The 12,418-nt window shown below is 34.9% G+C and overlaps 2 protein-coding genes across 5 annotated transcripts; both read left to right on the forward strand.

The window, feature by feature from the left end:
• The first annotated feature begins 1,924 nt into the window (after positions 1–1,924).
• On the forward strand, positions 1,925–2,700 carry LOC109340250 (uncharacterized mitochondrial protein AtMg00810-like). Its single transcript, XM_019577886.1, has 2 exons — positions 1,925–2,372; positions 2,549–2,700. The coding sequence occupies exons 1-2, from the start codon at positions 1,925–1,927 to the stop codon at positions 2,698–2,700; spliced, it is 600 nt and encodes a 199-aa protein (XP_019433431.1).
• Positions 2,701–6,019: 3,319 nt separating this feature from the next.
• Positions 6,020–11,300, forward strand: LOC109340251. 4 transcript variants are annotated; one of them, XM_019577891.1, is made up of 6 exons: positions 6,021–6,279; positions 7,229–8,095; positions 8,405–8,671; positions 9,758–9,871; positions 10,101–10,247; positions 10,896–11,134. In XM_019577891.1, the coding sequence occupies exons 2-6, from the start codon at positions 7,235–7,237 to the stop codon at positions 11,040–11,042; spliced, it is 1,536 nt and encodes a 511-aa protein (XP_019433436.1). In that variant the 5' UTR covers positions 6,021–6,279; positions 7,229–7,234; the 3' UTR covers positions 11,043–11,134. The 4 variants fall into 4 exon arrangements, with proteins under 4 accessions (XP_019433434.1, XP_019433436.1, XP_019433435.1 ...); XM_019577890.1 differs by having other exon boundaries at positions 7,229–8,035; positions 8,321–8,671; XM_019577889.1 differs by having other exon boundaries at positions 6,020–6,279; positions 7,229–8,671; positions 10,896–11,300.
• Positions 11,301–12,418: the final 1,118 nt, after the last annotated feature.

A 12,418-nucleotide genomic window follows, 5' to 3' on the forward strand; every position in this document is an offset into this window, starting at 1 on the left:
AGAACTGATCAATATGGGCATTCAGGTCTTCATGAGCTCCTCCTCCAAATTGGTTTTGTATCACCATTTGGATCAAAGTAGATGGCAAAGAAAAGTTCTCTGCCTCAATAGCTGGGCGGATTATTCCAGGACGTGAACTACGAGCATTAGAGGCTGTGTAGTCGTGAAGTGGATTTTCATCTCGTTCAGCCATTGTTTGTACACGTGCACGTCTTTCTCTTGCTCTTTCTCTTTGTTGTCTTATTCTTCTACAAAAAGTCCTTTATGGCTCTAAGTAGTAATTTGGAATTTGCATAAACCAAATGGGTAACCTACAGAGGTACCAAGAAAAAGGAAAACGTGTAATACACTAAAGTAAAGTAACGAACTAATTGAGAATTAAAGAAATTTTGACGCAGTCCCCGACAGTGCCACCAAAAACTTGATAGGGCAAATCGCAAGTACATGATTATATCGTCAAGTAATAAAATATTAATCTCACAAGGACTGGAAAATTCCTTTAATTATAACAATTAATTTATACTTAACTCAAATAAGGAAATAAAATTGAATTTAGAACGATTGAGAAATTAACAAGAATAATTAAGAAAGTATTAAAAAAGATTTAAATCTAATTTAGGGAGAGTTCGCAGGATAAGTGTCATCGCCTTTACACTCCCAAATCCTTGTTTTGTTCCTTTTCATGAACTTTAAGTTGTGAGGGTGAATTGATCTTTGATATGTGTCATCATTTCACGAGCTTTGACACATGTACTCAATTGAAGTCGCACATACTCTCGTGGTACGGTTATCAATCAAATCATTTACTTGGATCTTTCTATCAAATCGCTTTGTAGAAACCCAAGGTGAATTCCAGAAACCCCCGAGAATTCTAAGACTACTCTCGTGAATCAGGGTTCTAGTTTGAATAACTAAATGGTCAGATAGTTGGGTTCACCTCTCGGTCCTTCCCCAATGTATCTAAGAGGTGTAATTTGTTGACCACACAACTCACACGACTAAAACTCAGTTTAATGATTCAAATCACAACACTCAATGAAATAGAAGTAAGAACAAGTGTTTATTGAATGTAAAAGGGCATAACCATAATCCTAGAAACAAAGGGAATTACTCACTCATAATGGAGAATAGAATACCAATTTCTAAATTAGAGAATTTTAATGTAAAGTGTAAAGTATTTTTATCCTTGGGGGAGAACCCTCACTTATCCTAATTACAAAATATTGGGCTAAGCCCAACTAAACAAATCTAAAAAATAGGAATATAATATAACATCTATGACTTCTTTTGGCCCTTCAATTGGTCTTCCCATAGCCTCAACATTGAATTTCATCTTCTTGCATCCAATCTCTACTCTTTTTTTCTTTAATCCGTCCAAATTGCACAACATAGCCAAAAACATCCGCTCAACCCGAACAAAGAGAAATAAAAGCTAAAAGCAATCCTAAAGTCCTATTTATGTCCTAAAATTCAAGTTAAATGCAATGCAAATGCAGCATAATTTCACATTCATCATCAATAGACTAGAAAGGCATTATATGGCCTTAAACAGGCGCCTCGAGCTTTGTACAACAGAATTGAAACTTACTTTGTGCACGAAGGTTTTGAGAAGTGTCTTAGTGAATACACATTGTTCACAAAGTCGCAAGGAGGTAATATATTATTAATAAGTCTTTATGTTGATGATTTGATCTTTACTGGGAATGATTAAGCCATGGGTGATGAATTTAAAAATTCAATGATGCTGGAATTTGATATGTCTGACTTGGAAGGATGAGACATTTTCTTGGAATAGAAGTTAAGTAGGGATCAGATGGAATTTTCATCTGTCATAGAAGGTATGTACAAGAAGTATGAGCAAGGTTTGACATGGGAGGTTGTAATGCAGTAAATAATCCCATTGGAAGTATTAGCAAGGTTTGACATGGGAGGTTATAATGCAGTAAAGAATCCAATAGTCCCAAGTACAAGGTTGTCTAAGGATGTAGGAGAAGTTAGAGTTGATGAAACTCTATTTAAGAAAGTAGTTGGAAGTTTTATGTATTTAAATGTTACTAGGCCTGACTTGATGTATGGTGTAAGTCTAATAAGTAGGTTCGTGTCCAGCCCAACTATGTCACATTGGCTTGCAGCAAAAAGAATTTTAAAGGGTACAACTAATCTTGAGATTCTTTATAAGAAAAGAGAAAACAACTTGAGATTCACAGCCTTTACAGACAATGATTATGTCGGGGACTTAGACGATCAAAAAAGTACTTCTGGATTTGTGTTTATGATGGGGTATGCTGTTGTTTCTTGGTCCTCGAAGAAACAATCAGTGGTCACTCTTTCCACCACGGAAGTAGAGTATATAGCAACATCATTATGTGCCTGTTAGTGCGTTCGACTCAGAAGGATGTTGAAGAAACTTGGAGTTGAAGAAAAGGCAGTCAGTGTTTCATAGGAAAATCAAGCATTTCGATGTAAGGTTCCATTTCTTAAGAGACTTGGTGAATGATGGAGTTGTTGAGTTGAGCTACTGCAACTCTATCTCACGATCAAATTGCAGATATCATGACAAAACCAATAAAGTTGGAGCAGTTTGAGAAACTTCGTAGCATGCTTGGAATGGTTGAAGTTACCAAAGAGAATGAGAAAGCATCAAGTTTGACTCTCGCCCGAGCGAGAGGTTGTCGCTCAAGCGACAATTCACAGGTTTAGAAGTCAAAATCTCTGCGTGTCTCTCGCCTGAGCGAGATGGTGCCGCTCAAGCGAGAGACACATTTCTGGAAGTCAAAGTCACTGTGTGTTTCTTGCCTGAGCGAGAGGGGCTCGCTCAAGCGACAATTTGCAACTCTGGAAGCCAAATCATTGTGTGTTTCTCGCTTAAGCGAGGGGCACAGTCATTCTGCTCGCTCAAGCGAGACTAAAATGCAAATGCATTAGTTTAAGGGAGGGATTGTTAGATATATTTTAGTTGTTTTTGTTTGAATGTTTTGCTTTAGTGTTTATGGAGAATAAAACCAGTTTTAATAGGCACATTATAGGCATTGAAATTGGTGATTGGTTATGTGTTTTTTTTGTTTGAATAAGACTATTTATATTGCCTCAATTGATCAATAATACATCAACATTTCTTCTTTACACTATTGCTTCAGTTTCTGAATTGTAACAATTAGATTATATTGATTTAAATCCGGTAATTTTAATGAATGAATTTGGATGAAGTTTTTTTTAATTTGGATGAATTGTTGATAATTTTATTATCTCTAATTGAAATAGACTTTTTATTAATGTTAGAGCCAATGCAATAATTGCAAATAGAAGAAAATAATTTTCAACGATTTTGTTATTAATTATGTTTATCCAATCAAGACCAAAAGGATATGAATATTTCCATGTCAGGTAACTGCATAAACAATATAAGAAAAAAATATGAAGTAAAAATGTTAGGAAAGAGAAAACAATATGGCGATTTAATCCTGATTCATTTTCTAAATGATTGATTTATGTCTGCTTATTACTTTTAATCATAGAGCTACACCCATTTCTCTTAGGTTCTGTTTAGGAGTTAGGAGGGAAAGGAAAGGAGAGGGATGATAGGGTAAAGAGGAGTGAGGAAAGGAAGGAGAAGGGAGGGCAAATCCAACTAAACTCTTCCCTTGTTTGGGAGTGTAGAATTTAGATAGGAGGGATAGAGGTTAATGTAATACAAAAATACTATTTTACCTCATCGCCCTTTAAAAAATCAATAGTATGTTATGTATTATATGTTATAGAATAATATTAGTGAGTGTAGTTAGGTAATTTGGCTTATTTTCCTCCCAAAATATCCCAATTTGGGGGAACTATGTATTTTGGCATTTGGAGGGCTTGAGGGGATTTGAAAAATCCTTCGAAACACTCCCCTCTCCTCCACTAAACTCTCAAACAAGGGAATCCCTCTACTAAACCCTCCCTTCCTTCCCTCCTCCTCCAAAATGGTACTCCCAAATACACCCTTACACTACAAAATTATTCTTTGCAAGAGCCTCAACAACGCACTAAGTGGGATCTTCACCTTTTACATAAGAAGGGCAACGAGACTTCACACGTGCTTATGAACCAAACACTCAAACGAACACTTCGACCCTCACAAGGCATCCACTTTGTCTTTACAAGGTGGAATGATAAAGAGAGATTTAGCCTTCACAAAGACTAATCAATAGTATAAAGTATAAACACTCCTAATTGTGTGGATAAGCAAGTTAACTCTCTAAAGGAATAACTAGTATGTAACGAAAGGCTCAAGTCAATTCTAAAACGATCAAGCAATTTAGCTTGGATAAGCAAAGAATTTAACATTTTAGAATAGTTATTATTACCTTTGTTAATGAATTTCTTACACCTAATATCCTATTTATAGAGTCGCAGTGTTATGATAACCAGACTGGACCGGGCGGTCTGACTGGTTTGACCGCTGACCAGACTTGAAAGCGACTCTGGTTTGAAGTTTTAAACGAATGAGGGTTGAACCGCTTTGAACCGGAGAAATTCCGGTATAACTGTATTAAACCCGGTTGAACCCGAATAACCTGGGAAGTGAACCGGACGGTTTACTTAAAAAAATTTAAAAAATAAAACATTAGTCTAATATTTTGTTTTACTCCAGTCAAAAAAATGATGGAAATATGTTATTTCAATATAATTACACATAAATATTAATTATGTAAAATTTTGTATTTATAATAACTATATATTTATATATAAAAATGATAATTATATATGAATCATCCGGTCCGACCCAACAATTTAAATGTTTATCAATATAAGAATAAAGTATTTCATCATATCAAAAGATATATTATCTCATACGATCATTAAAATCATAACTTGTGTCATATTTAATTATTTTTTATAAAAATATTTCTAAAATTAAACAAAACAGTATATACCAATGTTATTAAAACCGGTTCGGACTGGCCGGTTGAACTGGAGAACCGGTCAACCAGTCCCATAACCAGTACGAAACAAGTGTTGTGCCGGCTAAGCATCAAAACTGATGTAAACCGGTGAAAAACCGGTGAACCGGCCAAAATTTGATTGAACCAGCCGGTTCATACATGTAATTTTATATAACCCCACATAGGCACATACCACATAGAATTAGAAGATGTTGATGCACAACTAATAACTAATTTTTTTTTTTTCATACATGTAATGTTTTTTATTGCATTATCAATTTTGGTTCTAATAACTAATTTATTTTATTGTTAACTTGTACGAAAATTGATGTATGAAAAAATGATATCGTTGTAGATCAATTAAATTTAGAAGATGATGATGATGCAATGTGAACCTAGTTGAAGACAACATTAGTCAAGCTTTGGACTTAAATGGTGAAGAAATGGAACCTCAATATGAAACAACTTTGACTCTTTGGTGTTAAAGTTTTAAATATATAATATGTTTTGTAGACTGAGTTATGAACTTGCGTCATATGTTTCGAATTTGTTAAGTAAGACTAGTACTTGTGAATTACTATTTGTATTTGTAATTTAGACTTTGGATTTATTAAAGTTGTTTGTTTATGAGAATTCTTACTTTGACTATAAATATGAATTATAAATTTGAGTATCTACATATTAGATAATTTTTGTTACAGGTTTACACACATATATATAAGCATGTATGTCCGGTTTAACCGGTTTAATCTCATGCGGTTTAATTACTGAACCACTGGTTGAACCACTAAACCAGTACCCTCACCGGTTTGATGACCGGTCCGGTTTTAATATCATTTGTATATACCTCATATTTTATTTGATAAGTTATTCTAATTCATATACTATAAATAATAAGGGGCATATAATACAAGTTTGGAATATCCAAAAGTAGATAAAATAAGGATATTTTTCTCTCAATCCCGTGAAACAAAATTTCAGGTTTGAGGTTTAATGCGCGCTTCCTCCTTATTGGTTGAGTTTATATGATTAAATTTATCTATTTATTCATTTATTATAATGATGAGGAAAGTAGAGCAAGCAAAACAAAAATTGATAACGAAAACCATTTTCCCCTTTTATAACACACAAGGACTGACCCCACCCTTCTTCCCCTTCAACAATTTCGTTCCACGATTTCATTCTTCAAATCCAAATTCACCAAAATTTCAAACACTAGGTTCTCTCTTTTCTTTTTTTCCCTCTTTATTTTTCAATACTCACACGCCCATTCTTCATTCCAATTTCACACTCTCTCTTTATATCTCAGCGTTTGTTACTTCAGTTTCGAATTTCGATTCTCTTATTTTTATGAGAGGTAGGGTTCCGATTTTGCCCCCTTTATTCCTTCTCTTTCAAAACCCTACTTAATTTTCTCAATTTGATGCAGGTTTCACTTTTCAATCCAGCTTCTTATTATTATTGTTGTTGCTATTTAGGGTTTGCTTTGTGTGGATGAGGTTAGGGTAGGCGATATAGTTCTTTAGATTTAATGCTTTAATTTTTTGTCAAACCCAGATGAAATTAAGCGGTTTTGATTGCTTTAACTTCTTTTTTTATATAGAACTTTCAAGTAAGTAGCATATGATTTGATGATTCTATTGTTGCGTAAAACATAAGCACATGACTGCTTTGTTTTGCATGAACTGGTTTTACATTGCGGCTGGGTTGGCTGCGTTTTCCTTCAATTATTAATTTCTCGTCCCCATTTTCCTGTAATTATTGACTTTTTCGGCTGCATTATTCTGTTATTTACTTTTTTCGGCTGCATTTTCCGGTAATAATTAGCTTTTTCGTCTGCATTTCCTGCAGTCATTGACTTTTTTTGGCTGCATTTGCCTGCAGTATTAACCTTTTCAGTAAATGTAACTGTAATTTTGAACCATACATGGAGGTTCTAAGAACCCTTCACACCTCAGTTGGGTTAGTGTTTTAGAAAGCACACCCGTTAAGTGTGGGATACTTGGCAATCAACACACGATATTGGTCGTTCTTTGGTTAGTGGCCTAAGTATGCTGGTTGTGTAGTTTGATGGACTTATATAGAAATTATCTTCCGCCCATCATAGCTGTTGATACAACGAGTTTCACTTTTATTTTTGTTTTCAGGACAATTACAGAAAATAATGAAAAATAAATAAATGCTAGCTTTTAGGTTGCCTGTTTGATGCCTTTAATGTCTTTCAAGTAGATTTTTTATTGGACAAATATCTTTTATTTTTCTCCGCTAGTGAGGATCTTTCATTGAACTATTGTTTATACGTGCAGGTATAAATGATAGGTAAAGGAGTCTTGAGAAAAAACTTTCAACCCCGGTCATGTTCTGAGAAGAAAGTACTCAGAACTAATCAGACGAATGGGAAATTCAAAAATGTTATTACCATTGACATAGACAATGATGATGTTGATGACGTGGTAATCCTGGAGTTTCATGATTGCCGGCAACGAAGTTTCCATGGCTCCAGTGTGCCAAGCAAAGAAGGAGTATGTACACCTCAGAGTGTTATCAGCATTGATGATGATGATGATGAAAGTGATGATGCAGACCATACTGGAAACATTGCTGACAGGTTTGGGGAATCAGATAGCGACGCCTCCTCAAGCAAAAGATTTTCTCCTTCCCCAAGTCGTATGCAAATACATATAGATGTTGACGATAGTCATGTCAATGAAAAAAAGTCTAACAAGCATAAGATTAGGCAAACATGCTCTGCAAAGACTGCTGCCAGAAATCGTTATGGTTTAGACAGCTCTGAAAGTGAATCATCTAAGAGTGATTGTTCTGATTGTGAAGTCATTGAAGTTTGTGATCTTTGGGAAAAGGCTTCAGTTAAGAGAAAGCGCCGTTGGTTTAATGATCAATTTTGTCCGGATCAGCATGCTAGTTCTTCTGGTATCCCTTGTAATACTGATACCGAAGTAGGAAGAGAAGCCAAACAGCATCCAGGAAGCCCTGTATATTCTGGACCGAGCAATGGTAAGTATGTGAAGAGGAGTCAATCTTCCTTCTCCACTGAGGATGATAGTCAAGTGAATGAGATTTATTCAAATCTTGGGGCAGAAAAGCCTTTTAAGGATTCTGGTAAAAAAGTTGACGAAGAGAGTTCTAAATCTGTTAGACCTGAATTCATGGAGGAAACACAATCTTTACATCGAAGTACTGATACCGAGGGTGGAGAAAGGACAAAAAACAAAGAATTTCCTCCTGGCAGCAAGTATAAATACAATAGTTTCTGTAGCGTTGTTACTGGTGCTTCATTGTCTGAGAAAGAATTGGGTGGTAAGGAGTCTAAAATTACAAGCTTGGGCCGAGAAGAAACATATGAAAGACAAGTTGATGACAGTGGATCTGTGGTGAAGGATAAAGCTGGTGGTGCTTCAATGCCGGAGAAAGAATTGGGTGATAAGGAGTCTAAAACTACAAGCTTGGACCATGAAGCAAATGAAAGACAAGTTGAGAACAATGGGTCTGCTTTGAGGAGTAAGGATGGGATTTTATCTGAAGTGAATACTGTGGATTCCAACTGTCCTGCTTTCGATGAAAGGAATGTTAATTGTGATGGGCTTGTATTAAATGCTCAAAATGTTGGTTTTAATGCTTCAAATCAGATAGATATAATTAATGAAAGAGAAAAGCTTAAGGAGACTGATGAATATAAGCGAGTCATAGAAGAGGAGTGGGCATCTAGGCAGCGACAATTGCAAATTCAGGTGATATATTTATGTCATATTATTTCTGTATGGTATGGCCTACATGTCTTGGCTCTTTAAACATGCACTCTTGTAGTCTTACAAGTTGAGGAGAGGTTATTTGGCATGTAAACTCCAATTTCCTCACAGATGTCTATTTTGTTGTCTAGATCTATCTTTATATTTTAAGCTTTTTTATTGTTTGAATAATTACGGGTTACTTATGAGGATAATGTATCTCCTAGTGTGAGGAGATAACTTCTCTCCTTACACCAGTTAGACAATGACACATAGCTACTTTTTACTTATTTTTAAAATAAAAACAAAAAACAAAAAGTAAAATATCACAAGTGTCAATTAATAAGTGGGTGTGAGGAGATAATTTCTCTGCTCACACCAGGACATACTTTATTCCCGTTACTTATGTTTAAAATAAAGATAAGCAACCTTCTGTTTATTGTAATCTGGCCTTGAGGTTTACTATTATTACGTTCATTTAGATGTACCTTCATATATGTTTAATGATGACATTTAGGTGACTGGACTGTTCTCTCCTTTTCATAACTAGCTCATAATTTATGGGGCTCCTGAATAAAGGATTTTTTATTGTGGTCTAACTCAAGCTTATGTTGATCAGCACTTATTTTCACTAAATGTTCTTTTATACTTGATCATTTTCCGAGGCTGCAGTTGTTTTTTCCTGATGCTTATGTAAAACTTTGATGCTCTTTACAATGTGCACAAAATTGAAGCAACTCTGCATTTATGGACAGTATGGTGCATTTTGATATGTTTTATGAATGTATCATGGATGTGTGTATGATTTGTGTGAATGAGGTTCAATCTTCCTTTCTGAACACAAGGCTTCCCTCTTGCAAAATAGTTGTCTTTGATGTATATTGGATTTTTTAAACATCCCTGCCTCATGCCCATGGTGTTCCAATTTTTTACTCACACATACTTTTTGCATATCTATTTTGCTCACCAAATTGCATTATACTTCATTAAACATGAGCATTTTCTTTATCTATTTTTTGGCAAGTTAATGTTATTGTGTAGTTAAATTAATTCATTAAACTGAGATTAGACATACTTATGCCTTTACAGGCAGAGGAGGCACAGAGATTGCGCAAAAGAAAAAAGGCTGAAGCCCAGCGCTTATTGGACATGCAAAGAAGGCAAAAAGAACGCATTGCAGAAGTGAGGGAGTCACAGAAGAAGGTTGATATTATGTCTTTAATCTTTAACATATACTAAAGGTGTTTCTTTTGCTAATTATCTTCAATGTATTCCCATTATTATTTATTTTTACCTTTCAGAATCTTCATTTCCTTTTATCATGTTTAGTGATTTGAATATCTGTTTTCATGCTTAGCATGGACATGATTTCGTTATGGATTGCTTGCAAAAACTGATTCTCTGTCAATCTGGCAAATAATGCCAAATTCAGGATGAGGAGTTCATGAACATGAAAGAGCAATTGCGGGCTGAAATACAGCGGGGGCTTAATAAATTGGAGACTCAATGCAGGGACATGGCATCATTGCTTCGTGGCTTAGGAATACATGTGGGAGGAGATGTCCCTTTGGCTAATGAGGCAAGTTGCACTTATCATTTCTCAATATAGTACATCATTCTCCACCTCACTTTATACTTTAGGTTCTGCTTGTTGTTGAATGCTTAGAATACAATCTTTTTGATTCCTTAGTACAAGTTATACTTTATTCAAGACTTGATTACTCAAATCTCTTGGTAGATTGGAAGTTTGAATATTGCAACCCTTCATTCCTCAACCAGTCATATTTTGGATGAAGGAAAAATCAGTTACATTTTTATCTATGAAAGAAAGTTTTTCTGGCTAGTTTGAAATGGATTTGAAGAGACTAATGCAGATTTTAAAAGGGGAGGAAGATGAATGATGGTATTGTAAACTATGAGGCCTACTAGCCCAGTGACTTTAAAGAAAACATTTCCTGTGAAAAAAGAAAGAAGGGCCAGACCAGCAGCTTAGAATAATTCATTGTTATTATAATTATGTTTCATTTTTTCACATTTACTTTTATTAATTATATTTCATGCCCCAGAAACCTGCATCCATCTTTAACATTACATGTCTTCCCCTTCTCAAGGTTGGGTTAATGTTTTATTCTTCTCTGTAATGGATTTGTGACATAGTTGCGATTTTTACTGGAGCCTTTTGATCTGTGCTTAATGCTAATGTTTTATCTGTTGATGGTCATTCCAGGTGCGCACAGCCTATAAAAAGGCCTTGCTTAAGTTTCATCCAGATCGAGCGTCAAGAGATGGCATTCGTGGGCAGGTTGAGGCTGAGGAGAAATTCAAGCTAATCTCTCGCATGAAGGACAAACTTTCTTTGACTTCATATCACTGAATGCTAACAACTGAATGGTTGATGGTGTTTTAATTGAAGCGCCTTGCATACTGTTATCTTTTTTTTACATTTTACTTGTATCTATCAGTCTCGCCTCAATTTCACCAAATTTTATACCTGGACAAATAGGGTTATGGACAAGAACATGTAAAGATGTTGCCTTGTAAAATGTCATTTTTTGTCAGGTCGTTTTACCATACTGTACTTATGACCATTGTTTAGTTAGAAAAATTCATCAATGACAAACTTTTCCCAGAACTTAAGTGTCATTCCTTTTCCACTGCTAACATCTATTACACCCCGAGTGCATGATTTCAACATCCATGACTAATCCGCCAAGTTTTCCAACCCTACGTGAATACAAGCTTTTAAGGCAGTAGTACAGAGCAAGGATCACCAAAGTTTTGATTGCCCATTTGCTTAAAACGATCTTAAATAAGCCTATGTGATTGATGTCTGCAAAATTTATGATTCTTTCAGACGTTGTGTTAGAACATAATGATTAATGATATCCCGTTATTACCATAGCTACAATGTTTATGAAGTCATGGGAGATGTTTTGTCGGATGCGTTTGTTTGGTGTTTAACCTGATGAGTGTTGTGCTGATTGGTATGTGAATGTTTCTTGTTTTTAATTTTCATTTTCGTCAATAATTATAAACATGTCATCTAAACAGCTTACAATCTAAGAATGTTATTTTAGGATACAAACGGAATGTGTTACAAGCTTTCTATCCAACTATGATTTCCCGAATCCCTTTATCTACCATGGATGCAAACGGAATGAGTACACAACAAGCTTTTTAACATTCATCTTCCAAGCCAACCACGTACCCTTAAGAATGGCCACTATATCTCAGTCACGTGCTCCTCCAAGAGTTACTAGAAGACAAGTATTCCTGAAGAGTATCTACTGCAAAGAGCCCCAGTCCTCATTCATAGTGCTACACTACATTTAATTTTTTATCCATGTTTGCTATATTAGTTTGATGATTAAGTATCGGGATGTGGTAGTGGTTGTGTAGAACAAATCTGTTGTATCATGTCATATTCACACCAATCATAATGAAATAAAAATGAAAGTTTAAAATTTTAATTAACCTAACATTTTTTATGGATATAAGACAATATATAAGACATGATTGATAACAACAATCTTTGTTCCTCCTTTGTATACATGTCCTAGTATGAAACTATTTTGTGCTTCGCAACTAGTACTACTTCACTTTTCACCTTTATTTGTTTATTTTGCACCAAGTTTATATATGTATTACATTTGTACATCAATTAGAACTGAGAACGAACCAAATCAATTCGGTATTCGTTCGAAACTCGATTTATTATTTAGCTCGAAAAACTTGATTCATGAACCAAAT

The sequence above is a fragment of the Lupinus angustifolius genome, unplaced genomic scaffold, assembly GCF_001865875.1.
Source record: "Lupinus angustifolius cultivar Tanjil unplaced genomic scaffold, LupAngTanjil_v1.0 Scaffold_150_55, whole genome shotgun sequence".
Taxonomy (NCBI): domain Eukaryota; kingdom Viridiplantae; phylum Streptophyta; class Magnoliopsida; order Fabales; family Fabaceae; genus Lupinus; species Lupinus angustifolius.

What these genes read in the sequence shown, in the direction of transcription:
- LOC109340250 (XM_019577886.1), top strand. Translation starts at nt 1,925, where the DNA reads ATGGGAGGTTATAATGCAGTAAAGAATCCAATAGTCCCAAGTACAAGG. An exon ending in AGCAACATCATTATGTGCCT is followed by an intron (nt 2,373 to 2,548) that starts GTTAGTGCGTTC and finishes ATCAAATTGCAG; the next exon opens with ATATCATGACAAAACCAATA.
- LOC109340251 (XM_019577889.1), top strand. Translation starts at nt 7,235, where the DNA reads ATGATAGGTAAAGGAGTCTTGAGAAAAAACTTTCAACCCCGGTCATGT. An exon ending in AGCGACAATTGCAAATTCAG is followed by an intron (nt 8,672 to 9,757) that starts GTGATATATTTA and finishes ATGCCTTTACAG; the next exon opens with GCAGAGGAGGCACAGAGATT. An exon ending in ATGTCCCTTTGGCTAATGAG is followed by an intron (nt 10,248 to 10,895) that starts GCAAGTTGCACT and finishes TGGTCATTCCAG; the next exon opens with GTGCGCACAGCCTATAAAAA.